Source organism: Hyperoodon ampullatus (assembly GCF_949752795.1).
Source record: "Hyperoodon ampullatus genome assembly, chromosome: X".
Classification (NCBI taxonomy): Eukaryota; Metazoa; Chordata; class Mammalia; order Artiodactyla; family Ziphiidae; genus Hyperoodon; species Hyperoodon ampullatus.
Window position 1 is genome coordinate 93,356,881 of NC_136913.1, and position 17,041 is coordinate 93,373,921.

The following is a 17,041-nucleotide window of genomic DNA, read 5'->3' on the forward strand; positions in this document are numbered from 1 at the left end:
TAATCCTTGAGGATAGCAAGGAGGCTGTCCCCTCTCCATATGTGGTGCATAAGAGGGTACCAGTTAGGGTTCTTCATTTGTTCAAATCCATTCACTAGGACCAAGGTAGAACCAGAGCAGTGAACGAAAGACCAGGAATGGACTTCCAGGTTCAGTCCGCTGTGGGGAATGATGGCGAATCCAAGACTCAGAAAATCTGGGTTCTGCTTTTTGCTCCACTACTCAGTTATTTTGATGCATTGAGTAAACCGTATCCTCTTCCCTGGCCTCCGTTTCCTATGTAAAAATGAAGGGTGGACTAAATGGCCCATTCAGGTCTCTAGAGATGCCTCATTCCACACTGTGCATGAGGGCATTCGATGACAGATGACCACAGAGAAAAGAGAGAGTGGCTGTCAGGTCGAACAAAGAGTTCACCTGCCTTGTGTCTGGCACCTCCGGTGGAGATGTGACTACTGTGGAGACGGAGTTAAGCAGAGCTGCCTGAACAGAAGTAGAGATCCTTCCATCTTGCCCCCTCCCTTTGCTCCTGCCACAGCCCACAGCCTCCACCCAAGATTTGAGCACCAAGCTGTGCAACGCAAAGGCATTTCTCGACTTGCATGAACAATCAATACTGTAATCACTTTCTGCAATGATCTCCAGCCCTGGATTTCCTTGTGCTATGTTGTCTGCTGCCAACAGATTGTCTCTGTGGCTCAGGATGAGAAGTCTAAGGTTCCTTTAGCTCAGTGGTTCCCAACCTTAGCTGCATTTTGAAATCATCAGAAGCTTAAAGATACCAATACCTGGGCCCCATCCCCAGGACTTAAAAAAAATTTTTTTTAAAACCCGGGTTTTTTTTTTAAAGCTCCTCCCTCTGGTGTTTCTGCCCTCTAGCCAGCACTGAGATGCACTGCCTGACATTCTGCTGGACTCAGTGGCTTTCTGCAGTCTGCCCTCTGTGGGGAGTGAGATTGTTGGCTCCGGAAGAGAACACAGCTGGGACCAGGGCCCAAGAGCTGACGAGGACGTTTGTTGCTGGTGTGTCTTTATCTTAGGGCCCTGCCCTCCTGTGGCTGATCTAGTAAATGAATCCCAACCGCAGCGTTAATGGCAGAAAATAGCTTAATGTATTGCCTTCCCAGCTGGTGGGGACCCTTCAGGGCCTTAACACAAAGGAATGCTTGATTGTAGGGCTCGCAGGCTCCATGGCAAGGCTGGTAGGGGAGACGGTTTGAAGGAGCCCCAAGCCTGATTTCCCCCTTCCTCATCTCAGTAAATGGCATCTCCATTCTTCCAGCTGACTCCTCTGTCTCACCTCCCACAACCAGTCGGTCAACATAGCATCTTGGTTCTATCTTCAGAATCTAGCCAGAATCCACTCACTTGGGATCATAGCGCCATTATTACCATCCTGGCCCAAGCCTCCATCATATTTTAAACTGTATTCCTGCAGTAGACTCCGAACGGGTCTCCCTCCTCTGGCTGCCACCCTCCTGTACTATTTTCCACACAGCAGACAGAGGCATCCGTTTTAAATGCAAGTCAGACCCTGTCTGCTCAAAACCCTCTGGTGGAGCAAAATCCAAAGTTCCTGACACGGCTTACAAGGCCCTACGTGATCCAGCCCCCAGACTCCTCTCCGGCTCCCCACTCCGTCATTCCGCTCCGGCCACACTGGGCTTCCTGGCTGTTCCCCACGCACCCCAGTCCTCCTCCCACCTCAGAGACTTTCTTGTTCTTTCTTCCTGGAAGGCTCTTGCTCCAGATATCCTCATGGCGGTCTCAACCTCACTTCCTTCAGGCCTCGCTTAAATGTCACCTCCTGAAAGAGGTCTTCCCTGACCGTCCCGTCTAAAAGAACACCCCGGCCGCTCCCCACCCTCACGGCCTCAGTCTCTGCTGTAGTCCCTCACTCTGCTCGATTTGTCCTCGTGTCCTTATTTGCTACCTAAGAGATATTTCTGTGCTTATTGTCTGCCTGTCTGTCCCTGCTAGGTTGGGCGCTCCTTGAGGCCAGGGAGCTTTGCCCATCTTGTTCACTGCTGGATCCCTCATCACCTAGAACTGTGCCTGGCACGGAGTGGGCCCTCCCTAAATTTGTCACACGGATGAGTAAATGCCCCCAAAGACATGAGGGTGCCCCTCACCAGGACTCCTGCATTTCCTCAAATCCACGGCCCATCCAGGAAAGACTTAGTTTCCAGCATTTGCTAACCATGCGTCCTGCTGAATTTGTGGGAGTTTTCGAAAACTGGAGAGCCTAGCTGATTGAGCGTTTCTTATAGAATTGGATGAACAAAGTAGTGGAGAGCCCAGAACTAGGAAGCCAGGACACCTGGGTAAAATCCCTAATGTCTCTACTCCCAAATGGTGTAGAAATTGTGGAGAAATCCTTTTGGAGGGCTAGGCCTCCTTTCTTCCACATCTAAAATAATATTTTCTATGAGCCTCCATCCTAGGGGCAGGGCATATCTTTGAAGTGAATAAGATTATTTCTGTAAATCCTTTGTGATGTTCATATTCAGATGTAATAAAAACCACCATTTAGGTATATCTCACATTAAGGAAATCAAATATATAAAACTTCAGTGCATGTTATTACAAAGAATGTTTGCCAACTCCCCTAAGCCTTGAGCATTAATAATGGGATTCAACTTACTCCAATTCGATTCATGCCCAGCTTACACAGAACATACCAATCACCTAAGGAAGCACTTAGCACATTGCCTTGCACCTAGTAGGGGATCAATACTTATTTATTGGCTTATTGATCAGCAAGGCAAAGGGTACCCATACGGAGACGTCTTAAGTCCCATGCAACAAAGGTCAGGTTTTTCCCAGGGATGGAGAACTCACCAGCCCTCTCTGTTCTTTTTCCAGTCCCCCAAATCTGCCTTCATCAGTGCTGCGAAGAAGGCCAAGCTGAGATCCAATCCCGTGACGGTCCGATTTTCTGAGCAGGTGGCAATTGGAGAAACAGATGCAGTAAGTGCAGCTTCAGGCTCCTCCCCTCGGCCCTTGGCCAGAGTTGGCCTGGCCGTCGAGGTCTTGCTCTGGGCCAGTTGCTCATCTGCTGCTCCTCAGAATGGACAGCATTATGAAGGGGTTGGAGGGGGGACCTCGGGGCTCTGGGTGGGTATTGAGTGAGGGGTATGTGGCATCCAGAGAAGCCCTGGGCATTGTGGGGAGAAGGAATATGTATCAGTACACTCAGAATCCTCACGGTGCTTCAAGAAATTTCCATCTCTAGCACAGTGCTCCATAAACATCGTTTGGCTACTTAAAGAAAGAAATAGTGGTTTTCTGAAGATGAGGTGACATTGAGCTCTCTTCACGTTGAAGTGATCCCACAGCTCCAGGTCTTAATTGGAGAAGACTGTGCATGAAGGGTGAAGCAGCCTGGGGGAAATGGTACAGACTCATTAAGTCACAGAGCTTTTATTAGGCACCGGCTGTGTTCCCAGCGTTACAAGGGATGCAAAATAAATGCCTGTTCCCTGCCTCTGGATACCTCTCAGTGATGTTGGGAGTACAAGTGGCTCAGACTGAGACAGTATAGAATCCACCGCAGGGTGGTATGATTTCCAGGAGCAGGTGATGCTTGACCGCCCATGCCATGCAGCGGCCAATCTGGGGGGTCATGGCCAGCCCACTCTTTCTCACTGCTTTGTGGGGTTAACGTGAACTGAGCCACCTGTTCCAGATAAGCAAACGAGAAGAGGTGGGTGGAGCGCAGAAGGATGTGTATTAAGCGGCCATGAATGACAACTCCGAGTCCTCTAGGAATCCGCAGAAGTTGGTGATATCCCATGGGGGTGGGTGAGGGAAGGACAGCCGGAGCTAACAGGCACTGTGTGCTTTTACAGGCTGTCCTGGGCTGGGCTCTCGGGAGGACCGTGGCATTTCTGTAGAGAGGAACAGCTGCAGCTGAGACAAGCTAGGAGGCCCAGCCTGAGTGGAGAAATCAGTGGGGGCGCCAGGCACCCCTGTAGTTCTTTGAGGCAGAGCCACCCAGACGAAGGGATGGATAGAGGACAGAGGTGTCTTCCGTCTCCATTTCCCTGACTCTCATACCCAAACTCCACCTAGGCCCTCCTCCATGCCAGTTCAAGGAAGGCTGTGAAGCCCAAGTGACAACTGGGCCCCGTTGGCTAAGCCGTCGGAATCATTGGTGGCTGGGCTCCGTGTCAGTCACAGAAGAAGAGGTTGAAGAGAAGCCAGGGCCAGTGAGCAGAGAGGAAAGGGAGCAGTGTGGAGTCCTTGTGGGTCAGAGTAAAGCAGATCCTGAGGTCCAAGTCACTAAGGGGACATTTGTGTCCTGAGCCCTTGAACACCCAGAGGAGGTGAGGCTTGAATTTGGAGAGTACAGATAGGTACAACCTATCCCGTCTCGGCATCACCGAGTAACCCACCAAGGCCAGGCCACCCAGTGAAGAATCCCTCCTCTCCTCCCCCTCCCCCTCTTTCCCTCCTTTTTCCTCCTCTCTCTTCCTCTCCCTTCCCCACTCCCCCTTCCTCCCTCATGATTCCCCCCTCCACATGTCACATCTAGCCACAGGCAGAAGGCGGCCCCCACTGCAGACCAATCTGCACATAAATGCCCCAGAGTAGCTAGAAGCCCCCCAGGGTTACTCTGTCGCTCCCGGACAGGCTCCCACACAGGCCACCAAGCATGGTGGAGGCTTTTGTCTGGGAGAGACACAGGGATCAACCTTCTCACTCTCGCTGTGCTCAGGAAATGATGTCACAATACACTCCCACCACCACCATCCCAGTGTGGACCGTAGCAGCTTCACCACTGGTCAGGTCCCGGGGGAGTCCAGGCCCAGGTGACTCCCAGCTACCCTATCATCCCTTTCTCTTGGTGTTCCAGGGCTTTATTAAGCAGCCAGAGCAAAAATAAATCCTGTGGGTGTTCCTTGCCAGCTCTATTTTTAAGCAAAATCAATTAAGTAATTATCTGAGTCCAACCCAGTGTGCTAAATAAAACCAGCCACCGCTGAGCATCATCAGCCTGGGAATCCAGGGCCTCTGGGCTTGGCGGGAGCGAGGCGTCTTGGGATCAGGGAGAGAACCGGGGAGTCACTTTTCCAACTTTAGATCCCATCACTCCCCACTGTGGCTTGACTCCATCACGAAATGATCTGATGTCACAATAGCACCACCCCCCTCCTCCTACCACACCCTGACCCAGGAGGACTTGCTTATGTTTTCATACTTTGTTCGTGACAGTCCCTAGATCTGGAGTGTTCCTGTCTGGCCTCTCTAATAGTCCACACCTGCCACTTCCTTTAAAATCAAAATCCAATTCACCTCATCTAGGAAACCTTAGCTATCTTATACCTGTTGGTTTGATTTGGTGTTATTGTTGTTCTCTACTGGATTTGTGTACGTGTGCCAGGTCACTACTAGTGTAAGGCTAGACCCCGGTCCTCTGTGCTTGCTGTAGCCCCAGGTATTCGAAAATGAGCTTTGGGGGCTTCCCTGGTGGTCCGGTGGCTAACACTCTGTGCTCCCAATCCAGGGGGCCTGGGTTCGATCCCTGGTCAGGGAAGTAGATCCCACATGCCGTAACTAAATGATCCCGCATGCCGCAATGAAGATCCCGCACGCGGTGATGAAGATCCTGTGTGCCGCAACTAAGACCCAGTGCAGCCAAATAAATAAATTAATTAAATATATTTTTTTAATGGGCTTTGCCAGTGGTTCTCAATCAGCGTCAGTACCGCCCACTCTCAGAAAGCTTTTCTGAACGTCTGAGGGTGTTTGGGGTCATCCCAACAATTTGGCCTGTTATTGACATTTATTGTCTCAGAGTCAGAGATGCTAAATGTCCTGCAGGGAGTGTGGCAGTCCCTGAATGATGAGTTGTTAGAGGTATGCAGGCATGAACGAGCACTGTGGTACCGGGAATGGTAAGATATGACTCTGGAGAAGTAGGCAGGGGCCAGGTCACAGAAGACCTAGGATGCTTTGAGGGAGGGAGACTGGCAGAGCAAAGGCATGGACATGGAAGTGATCTCGATGTGTGAAAGGCCAGGTGGAAAGGCAGGAGTCAGGAGATAGGAGCAGGTGAGTGAGGCAGGCTCCTAAGGCCTTCCATCAGCCCTTCAGAGTGTGGTGGTCTCTATGGGCCAAGCCCCCTCTGAGCTGTGGAGCTTTGAGCCACAGTAGACTGTGGATGTGCTGTGACCTCGAATGAAGGGTGAGCTTTGGATATGGCCCAGTGTCTTCTTGGAGAATTCGGTTCTGGTCTCCACATTAACATTATCATTGATGGGTTCTTTCCTCTGTATCTCTGTCCTTCCATACCTTTGGCTCCCTGTCTCCTTCACTCACTCCTTTCTCTTCCTTTCCACGCCCCTCCTCTGGCTTCCCTCCTCCCTCTACATGAGTCCCCCTCCTTGTCCTTTCCCTGCCTGTTCACAGAAGATGATGAAGAAAGAAGCTCTTCTCCTCATCCCCAATGTCCTGAAGGTTTTCTTAGAAAATGGGCAGATCAAGTCGTTCACGTTTGATGGCCGGACCACTGTTAAGGTACCCACAGGGTCTCCTCTCCTGGATTGGTGTTGTCCTCTCTTAGGAGGTGCTCTCCTCTGGAGCACACACCACTGCTGGTCCTTGGGTTCCTCTGAGTCTGCACCAAGCCGCTTGCTACCAGAGCAAGGTGGTCTTGGTCTTTGAACTCCTGCTTCAGGGAAGCACCCTGTTTCAAAAACATACAGTCCTCGGATGACTGTGGTGAGGGAAAGTTGAATGCCCAACTATGTGCTAGCGACTGTTTGTGTGTGTGTGTGTGTGTATGCGTACACGCATGTACATGTGCATGCATGTGTGTATGCATGCGTGTGTGCACACATCTGCTAACTGTTTCGTGTCCGTGTTACACTGCATCCTTCAAGACTCTTAGGAGCTAAGGAGTGTGAAGATCATTAAACCATTTATAAAGCAAAAGTGACTTAAATTGATAAAATAACACCTACGCAAGTTTACACACAGAAATCAACAAACCATCTCTCAGGAGATTAGCTTAGCCATGGCTTGCTTTTTAAATACCAACCAGCTCTTAAGCACTGAATCAAGATTCGAAAAGTCCACCAACAGTCCCTTTGGCTATTCCTTTTGCAGGAAGAGCAATTAATGAGCTCTGATTCTTAACGGCTCAGCCGGGCATCTAGAAGTTGTAGTTATTCCCTTAGTTCTGAGGAGGAGAGGGGATGTACCATTAACCCCCAGGTTTAGCTCTGCTCTGGGATAGAAATATCTGCTCCTGCTTCTTCTGGATTCTTTCCAGAAAGAGAATTCCATCCCCAGAATGAATGTTTTCATGCAATCAGTGCTGCCTGCCCAGAAAACCCACCTTGGCCCACGAATGTCCTGAGGTGCCCCTGCTGGGGCTAAGACAACCCTATAAATAAAGCAAGCCCGGGGCCAGGAAACTTTCCCTAAGAGGAGTTATCAGGTGTTCAGAATTGGCCTTGCCAGTGGTTCTCAGCCAGGGTTGGCACTGCCCCCTCCCAGGTAGTTTTTGGGAATGTCTGAGGGTATTTGGGGTCATCCCCATGGTTTGGCATGCTACTGGCATTTAGTGTCTCAGGGTCAGAGATGCTAAATGTCCTGCAAGGAATGGGACAGTCCCCGAATGATGAGTTGTCCTGTCCAAAGTGCCAGTAGCGCCCGAGTTGCAAAAGCCTGGGCCTCACCTGTGTTGATTGAACCGAGAGTTTCTTTGGAAGGTTTAGGCCTGGGTGGGTCCCCGAGGGGACTTAGGACCAAAACACACTCCTTAGGGTGCCCCAGAATGGTCTCTTGACTATTGAAGTTTTCCGTCTATGGGAGGGACATTGAAACTAGGCCACCCAGGGGTGTCTAAGTTCCCCTCCTCCAGATGTGGGTATCTCTCTGTGTCAGAATCCTCCTTGGTGTTAAATCATGGACCGGTATGTCCGTTGTCGATCTGTCTCCACGCTGGAGCATTTACTCCTCTCTTTGCCTGTGGAGGCTCCTCTGAGCGTCCTCCCACCTCGCAATGTCACCGCCGTTAGTGCTTCCAGGTAGCCCCAGCCTTCCAGGACAGCAGCGTCCCCTGGCTTGTGACCTTACCATGACTTCAGGGAGGGTGCACTGGCTGTTCATTGCAACTTGGACAGGCTGCCAGGCCGCTTGTCCCAGAGAGGTACCTGGGTGAATTGACAGCCTGGCATGGGAGCTGTTAGACTTGTAACACCGGTTGGCAATCACCAGCTTGGCCCTCCACGGTCCCAAAGCAGCTGAACTGCAGAGAAAATCTCATCTCTCCCTGCCAGCACTTCAGCAACACTGGCGCCTCTGTGACTACTTGGATAATACAAAGAGATATTCTCAAGTACCCGCCAATTTCCAGCCTAACATTTGAATAGCTAAACGGCTGTCAATGTTCACCGAGGGGCTTGTTTGGCAGCCCTGGCTGGAAGGGAGCTTCGCGTTCCCAAGCCTGCTTCTTCCCGGCCTTCGGGGGCTGAGCGATGCCAATGCTACGAACACACACGCTGGAGGCCGGTGTATGCTGAAGTCACAGCAAATAGATGGTAGAAGTCTCAAAAGTGACATGTGGGCAGCCCCCATGGATCTGCTTCCAGACACCCTAATATTAAAAGTAGGGCAGCAGAGCAGACAGAGTGCAGAAGTAGTCAAATTCATGACTGTACATAAAACACATGACATTGTTCCTCTGCATGGATGCATTTTTCCAGTTGCTAAATTGATCGTCTCTAAAAGCCAGCTAAATCAAAGATGAACATTTTGCCAGTAACTCTAGTCATTCAATTTAGGTTATGAATCCAGAAATCGTCTACTTTTTAATCATGTAATTGTGGCTTCGGCTTTTGTTAATTCCTAAGTAAAGACTTGCCGGACAAACCAGAGTGAACATTCTGACTTATGTGAGAAGCTGAGGGAAGAACCAACACAGTGCCTGGCACTTAGGACACACTCAGGAGACAATTTGTTGAATGAAAGGAGAGAGAGGGGGAGGGAGGGCCATGACCTTCTTTTGCCACATGCCTGGCCCGGCCAAGTTCAGAAACACCTCCCTCCACCCCCTGCACCTGTGGTGTGCCCCAGGGCCCAGGCCTCTGAACAGCACTCCTGGCTCATTCTCATCATCCTGGAGCACCGTGCCTGGGCCACCATAAAGGCCAGTGTCTCTGTCCGGCCCACTTTCCCAGCCTCAGCCTTCTCCCCAGGACTATCTTTCTTAATGTTCAGTCCCCTTTTCCCGTTTTGGGTGCTTAGAGTATCTTAGAGCTGGAAGGGATCTCTCTCTCAAGGCTCTTTTGTCTTCCACAGGATGTCATGGTGACATTGCAGGACCGGCTTTCCCTGAGGTACATTGAGCACTTTGCCCTTGTCCTTGAGTATGCCGGGCCAGAACAGAACCACAAGTTCCTGCTTCTCCAGGACAAGCAGCCCCTGGCTTATGTAAGTAACTCCTTTGTCCTGGCCTGATAGCTTTGCAGATGGCCTTTAGTAGAGAAGAGGCCACCAGGTACTCTCCTTCTGGAAAATTCATCATGATATGCTCAGCCAGCTCCCAGAAGTCCCAATTCTCAATCAAGATCTTTATGACTCACCCACAGAGGCCTTTTAAAATGTCTCTTGGGAATTCCCTGGAGGTCCAGTGGTTAGGACTCTGTGCTTTCACTGCCAAGGGCCCAGGTTCAATCCCTGGTCAGAAAACTAAGTTCCCACAAGCCACACAGCACCGCCAAATAAAACTCTGTAAAATGTCTCTTGTGACCTAAGAAAGGCATGACAGTTGTTAGTCTTGGCGGTCACTAGTGGGGAAAGCATGGGGTGGTGATTTACTGCGTGCAAGACTGAATTGAGCAGTGTCAACTCCACTGTCTCATGGAGGCCCTGCTAGACTTTTCCTCCTGTGAGGGGAAACTTTACCTTCAGGTGAAGGCTGTAATATGGAAGGGTCAGCGAGTGGAGTCTAGTGAGACCCCTGAGGCTAGGACACATGTGGGCTGGGAACGGGCTGAGTGGGACCAAGCACGGACAGCATGTCACCCGTGTCAAGTTCCAAAGTAGAGTAGGAGAAAGTGTCTTATCTTCCCAGCCTCTGGAAAAAGGCCAAGGAAATCCAGGATTGCTGGATAGTATTTCACCAGTGGTGATGCACCATGGAGAGTAAGAGAGGCAACCAGGGCCAATCAATGTACCCAGGGAGTGGGGACTTCCTTCCCTGGTGGTCCAGTCGTTGAGACTCCGCACCTCTAATACAGGGGACGGGGGTTCACTCCCCGGTCAGGGAACTAAGATCCCACATGCCGCATGGCACAGCCAAATAAATAAATAATTTCTCAGTTGCTTTAAAAAAAAATATTCCCAGAGAGGGAGGGAAGGAGTTGGAGAGGGACGGCTGGGAAGAAATGTATAAAGGAAGCGAAACAAAGGCTGAAATCAGACACACAAAAATGAAAGGATTTAGGAAAGAAGAATTCTTCAAGTTTAGCTCTCAGCCAGATGCAGTCCAGAGACTCACAGGTTCCCACCTGTGAAGGAAAGATGGGTGTCCTGCCTGGAGGGAGGCCTAAGCACCTCCCCGCTCCTCAAGGGGCCTTGTGGATCCAGCTGGTCTCTTGTTCCAAATGGGATTTTTAAGCATTTTTATTACAAAAAAAATCTCAAATATACACCAAAGTAGAAGGAATTGGATAATGAACCCTCATTACCCATCCCAGCTTCAGCAGTTACTGGTATATTGCCAGCTTGTTTCAGCTACACCTCCAAATGGGATTTTAAGTCTTTGATTTGGTTGCTCATAAGCAACTTCCTTTGCTTGAGGCTGAGCCCCTCTGCAAGGCAAAAGCCTTAGCCCCACAGCAAGAAGAGCCAGAGAAGTTGCCAGGAGCCCTTGCTTCCTACCTCATGTCCTGGGCCTTAGGTTGCTGATAAAGGCCAAGGCGTGATAAGCGGTTCGAAAATTCTAGTCACTTGGGGTCAGAAGGGCAGAAAAGACTTAGCTCCTCATCACTTTCCCCAATGGTAATTGGAATCAGCCAGGCGGAAGACAGAATAGGAAGCAGCACCCTAGCTCTGCCTCAGGCCCTGCCTTGAAGAGCCGCCGAGCTGACTCCTGGCACCCAGCCATTGATCCCAGCTCTCTTTTCCTCCCACCTCTCACCCCTGGGATTCAGGTAGTGCAGCGGACACACTATCATGGAATGAAATGCCTCTTCCGGATAAGTTTCTTTCCCAAAGACCCGGTGGAGCTGCTGCGTCGGGATCCTGCTGCTTTCGAGTACCTGTACATCCAGGTAGAGTCTGGCTTGGGGATACACAGACAGACAGACCAATGGACAAACAAGCTGGCAGGCTGTTCTGCCATCACAATGAAGTCGCTATGTAAGTTTTTCCAACCTTCAGGTAGCTCTGAAGGCTCTCTCATTTTCTGCTACCACTGTAGGCCATGGTCAAGTTGGTTGGCCTGGCAACCTGAGCTGGCTCTGGCTCCAAGTCCTGTCTGTTTGTCTAGACAGATCTAATCAGTTTTCAGGAGGAAGCAACCCCAGTAACTCTGGCATCTTCACAGCATACCCTGGTTTAACAAGTGCATTGGAGTAACAGGAGGTCCCAATGCCCAATCCCGAGCTCCACTAAGGAGATGGTTCCCAATTCAGTTCATCCAGAAACATATGCTGAGCACTTACTCTGGGCCAGGCCCTGTGCTAGGTGCTGGCAATCAAGGTGGTCAAAGAACTATCCTAGATCGCTAGAGCTCATAGGCAGATATGTGCACAAATAAAGACAGGGTGACAGGCATTATGAGGATGGCAGGGTACAATGTCAGTAGGGGCACTCAGGAAGCAATTTGCCAACTCTCCCTGGGAGGGGCACAATGCAGGCTTCACAGAGGAAGTGATACATGCATGCTCTTAGCCTTGAAAGATGAGTGGATGTTTGCTGTGTGCAGAGACGGATGTTTAGTTCAAATAGTTTGGAATTTGGTGACAAGACCTTGTCCACCCTCTCTCTCCCCTTTGTGATGATGTGTTCAGCTGTATTCCTTTTTTATACTGAACAGCTTTAGTGAGGTCTAATTGACACACGGCAAACTGCACATATTTAAAATGGCAGTTTGATAAGTTTTGACATATGTTTATATCCATGAAACCATCACCACACTCAAGATATTAAACACATCCAACACCCCCAAAAGCCTCCCCAGGCTCCTCTGTAACTCATACTCCCATCTCCAGGCAGCCACTGACCTGCTTTCTGTCACTGTAGATTAGTTTGCATTTTCTACAGTTTTATACAAATGAAACCATACGGTATGAACACTTACTTTGATCTCACTTCTTTCACTCAGCATAATGATTTTGAGGTCCACCCATGTTGTTGTGTGTATCAGTAGTTCATTCCTTTTCATTGTTGCGTAGTGTTTTATGGTATGGATGTATAAAAATTTACCAGTTCACCTGCTGATGGACATTTGGGTTGTCTCCATGCTTTGGCTACTACAAATAAAACTTCTATGAACATTCACGTACAAGTCTTTGTATGACATATGCTTTCTTTTCTCTTGAGTAAATACCTAAGAATGGAATGGCTTGATCATACGGTAGATCTATCTTTCTTTAATTTCTTGAAGAAACTCTAATGCTGTTTTCCAAGGTGGCTGTACCATTTTATATAAGCACCAGCCGTGTGTTAGAGCCCCAGTTTCCCCACATCCTCATCAGCACTTGGAGTTAGCAGTATTTTTTATTTTTATTTTTATTTATTTATTTTTTGCAGTACGCGGGCCTCTCACTGTTGTGGCCTCTCCCGTTGCGGAGCACAGGCTCCGGACGCGCAGGCTCAGCAACCATGGCTCACGGGCCCAGCCGCTCCGCGGAATATGGGATCTTCCCAGACCGGGGCACGAACCCGTATCCCCTGCATCAGCAGGCGGACTCTCAACCACTGAGCCACCGGGGAAGCCCAGCAGTATTTTTTAAATTTCCGTCATTCTAATAGCATGCAGGGGTATCTCATTCTCGTTTTCATTTGCATTTCCCTAATGACTGATGATGTTGAACACCTTTTCATGTGCCTCCTTGTCATCATGCAGCTTTTTTGGTGAAGTGTCTATTCAAATCTTTTGCCCACTTTTTAAATTGGGGTTGTTTGTTTACTTATTATTGAGTTTTGAGAGTTATTTGTGTATTCTGGATACAAGTCTTTTGTATGTTATTTGCAATTATTTTCTCCCAGTCTCTAACTTGTCTTTCCAGTCTCCAAACAATGTCTTTCACAGAGCAGAAGTTTGAATTCTGATGAAGTCCAGTTTGTCAATTTGTTCTTTTATGGATTGTGCTTATGATGTCATATCTAAGAAGCCTTTGCCTAACCCAAGGTCACAAAGATTTTGCTCTTATTTTTTTCTAGAAGTATTATCATTTTAGGTTCTACATTTAGGTCTGTGGTCCATTTTGAGTTAACTTTTATATGTGGTACAAGGTATTGACCAAAGTTCTTCTTTTTTCCATATGGATATCCAATTGTTCCAGCACCATTTATTGAAAAGACCATCCTTTCTCCATTTAGTTGCCTTTGCGCCTTTGTGAAAAATCAGTTGTCTGTGTATGTGTGGGTCATTACTGAACTCTCCATTCTATTCCATTGATCTATTTGTCTATCTTTATGCCAACATCACACTCTTTTGATTACTGTAGCTTTATAATAAGTCTTAAAATCAGGTAGTGTTTGTTCTCCAACTTTGTTCTTTTTCGAAGTTGTTTTGGCCATTCTAGGTCCTTTGCATTTCTATGTGAATTTTAGAATTAGTTTGTTAATTTCTACCAAAAACCTGCCGTGATTCTGATTGGGATTGTGTTGAATCTATACATTGGTTTGAGTCTTCCAACCCATGAACACAATATATATCTATTTAGGTCTTCTCTAATTTTTCTCAGCAGTGTTTTCTACTTTTCAATGTACAGGTCTTTCACATGTTTTGACAGATTTATCCTTAATTATTTCATTTTTTGATGCTATTGTAAATGGTTTTGATTTTAACTTTAATTTCTGATTGTTGCAAGCATGTAGAAATACAGTTGGTTTTGTATGTTGATCTCATATCCTGCAACCTTGCTAACTCATTAGTTCTAGTAGTTTTTTTTTTGTAGATTCCATTGGATTTTCTGCATAGATGATCACTGATGGAGCATTCCTTTTACACTCTCTCCTATGCTGTAGTGATACCACTGCGGCTCTCTAGTCTCTTAGCTCATCCTGGTTTCACCTCAGCACAATGGGCAACTGGTCTAACCGAGGCTGAATCCTTGATAGCTGGGATTCTGACCTTCAGGGTTTGGGGGTTGACATACCTTGGGCCAGTAGTTCCAGGAGACCCTTTTTAGGAGAGCATAGGGAAGACTGACTCATCACTGCTTTGATCTTCAGACCCCAAGGAAAGAATATCTGCCCCATCCGTGCAATCCATCTCTCACTGTGGGCTTCTGGGCCAGAGACCTGTAGAGAATCCCTCCCAGTGTCTCTCTTCCTTTGTTCCCATCTGAGCTGGTAGAGGAGCCTCCGATGGCTGGGACTGGGGGGCGGTGAGTATAGGCCCCAGAGAAAAGGCAGAAAGGTCTCTTGTAACAGGAGGAAAGAAAGGGAGTGGTGCCATGTCTCACTTTTGCAGCGCCCTAGATGTTCTGACCATTTGTGCCTTGCCATTGTGTGTACCTGTCACTGAGAAGGGGGCTGTCCAATCAATATCCGCTGAATGAAGCAAATGGTGTCTCTGAGACCTGAGGTTCCTCTGTTACCTCTTCCCCAAGGGCAGAATCTTCCTCTTCCACTTGATCTAGGATGCTTACTTACACCACGAGTTTCTTCTAGGATATAAGGGAGTCCGTGGGGGGGTGGGGGGGTGGGGAGGGAACGTCTCCTTTAACTGACGGGTTTGGACTGCCCTCTCTCACAGAGTCGGAACGATGTCATCCGAGAACGCTTTGGAATGGACCCCAAGCCAGAGATGCTTTTGGGCCTTGCTGCCCTCCACATCTATATCACTGTCTCAGCTACTCGACCTAGTCAGAAGATCTCACTCAAGAATGTGGAGTGAGTTGCGCCAGGGCCCTTCAGGATGGGGGCAAATAGCTGTGTAGGGAGAAGGTGCAGTGGTTGAGCTGTGCTCTGCTTTTTTAGGAATGTGGGCCTGGGATGGGAGTGAGAATTGGAATTCCTCACACCTAGACCAGGATGCCCTTGAGCTACAGCTTCTACTAGAGAACTGTGGCCAATGTTACTCGCCTGCCTCTGGCCCCTCTCTGTCTCTCTCTCCTAATCTCCATTCCTCCATCTCTGTCTCAGATTTCAGCTAGTTTCTGTCTTACCATTTTGCTTTCTCTGTCTCACCTTGTCTCTCTAATTTCTTACTTTTCTTCTGCTTTTAGGAAGGAGTGGGGCCTGGAACCCTTTCTTCCCCCCTCCCTCCTACAGGGCATCAAAGAGAAGAACCTCCGGAAATCTCTCTCTCAGCAGCTGAAGGCGCACCAAACACATCCTTCCAGCAGCACCAAGGTATCCAGAGTAGGCCACTGGGCACCCTGCTCGGGCACTAGTGGCCATGGGGGACTCCTGTGTGGTTTCCCAGCAGGTGTGGTCTTCTGGGGAACCCTCCCCACTGTTTTTGACTTGGATACACATCTAGCTTGGCCAGATATGGGGCATGATTGTGGAGAGGGGTTTTCCCTAAGCCTGAGACACCCCCAGAGACTGCTCAGTGGCAAGTCACTGGGAGAGCCCAGGGTCCTCAAAGCAAAGGGACAAAGGTGCAGGAGGAGAATATTCTTGGGTTGTTCCACCCATTTAGTCAGTGCTGATGAAGCACTTGTCGTGTGGACAGCACTGGACCCTGGGGAGACAGGTTTCCCATGGAAAAGACTGCTCTGTCCCTCATCAGCTTTCTAATTCATCAGCCCTGGTACAGGGAATTCTGGGAGATAAAAGCCCAGCCCTATGGGACAAGGCCTGACCTGGAGAATGGGTCGCCGGGTGGCAGGTGGAGGACTCAGGTCACTGCTGTGCTCTCCTGCACTTTCCCACTCCCTGCCTTCCCAGCCCCGCAGGCCCTTCTCAGGCTTGCAAGGCTCAGTCTACTTGCCTAGGAGGCAGGCGGGTGGTGAGGGGCACCAGAATCCACATGCAGATGGAGACACTGGACACAGTTGCCCCCTTATATTCCACCCATGCCAGATTCCCTGCATTACCAACTAGCTTCTCTTTTAAGATGCAGATTTCCCCGGAGAGTTAAGCCATTCCTACCTTGCTGTGCATATTTAATCAGATTGTTTTCTTCCCAGCTGAGAGCTTCAGGGCTCCCAACCATCTCCTCAGCAAACACTTTTTCTGAGCGCCCCCCACCCCCAGTGCTTGGGCTGGAGATACAAAGATGAAGAAGGCCCGGTCTCTGCCCTCAAGTCAGGCACAGGCTGGTGGGGAAACAAGAGGCAGTCACAACACAGTGCGACCAGTGCAGGTGCCCTGGAAGCGTGGAGGAACAGCAGCCAGCCCAGCCTGAAGGAGATGGAAAAGGCCAGGAATCGGTGCATTTGATGCCAGAGTTGGGTCTTAAAGGACAGATAGACGTTTGTCTAGATGAGTTGCGGGGAGGAAGACTTTCCCAGGCAGGGAGATCCAAAGAGATCAGCATAAACCAGCACGGAGGGTTCAAGGAAGCTGCCTGAGTGGGGTGCGGGCAAGAGAGGAGGCCAAAGAGGTTGGCAGGAACCTGTTCACGGAGGGCCTCGTGTGCCGTGGAAAGGGGTTATCCTTCACCCTGTAGGCAGCACGGGGCCACTGAAGGGTTTAAGCGGCCAGTGGTATGATTATGTTTTAGGCTGCTCCCTCTAACTGCAAATGCGGAGGGGTGGAGGGAAAGGAGTGTTAGTACTGAAGGTAACCTGGCTGCCACCGTGATGCAAGTGGGGGACATCCAGGCAATGACCACGGGGCTAGAGAAGAGGGATGGGTAGGGTGGAGAGGGAGTTAGGAGGTAGAATCAAGATGATCTGGT

The 17,041-nt window shown here is 49.3% G+C and overlaps 1 protein-coding gene across 1 annotated transcript in view; it reads left to right on the forward strand.

Annotated features, from left to right (window-relative positions):
• Window positions 1–17,041, forward strand: part of FRMPD3 (FERM and PDZ domain containing 3) — a gene marked incomplete at its 3' end in the record, with an annotated part of 57,684 nt that overhangs the window by 14,452 nt on the left and 26,191 nt on the right. Inside the window, exons 4-9 of the mRNA XM_079727628.1 lie at window positions 2,866–2,970; window positions 6,415–6,522; window positions 9,313–9,444; window positions 11,169–11,288; window positions 14,948–15,084; window positions 15,420–15,546. Coding sequence (XP_079583754.1) covers window positions 2,866–2,970; window positions 6,415–6,522; window positions 9,313–9,444; window positions 11,169–11,288; window positions 14,948–15,084; window positions 15,420–15,546 — 729 coding nt within the window. The remainder of the gene's footprint in view (window positions 1–2,865; window positions 2,971–6,414; window positions 6,523–9,312; window positions 9,445–11,168; window positions 11,289–14,947; window positions 15,085–15,419; window positions 15,547–17,041) is intronic.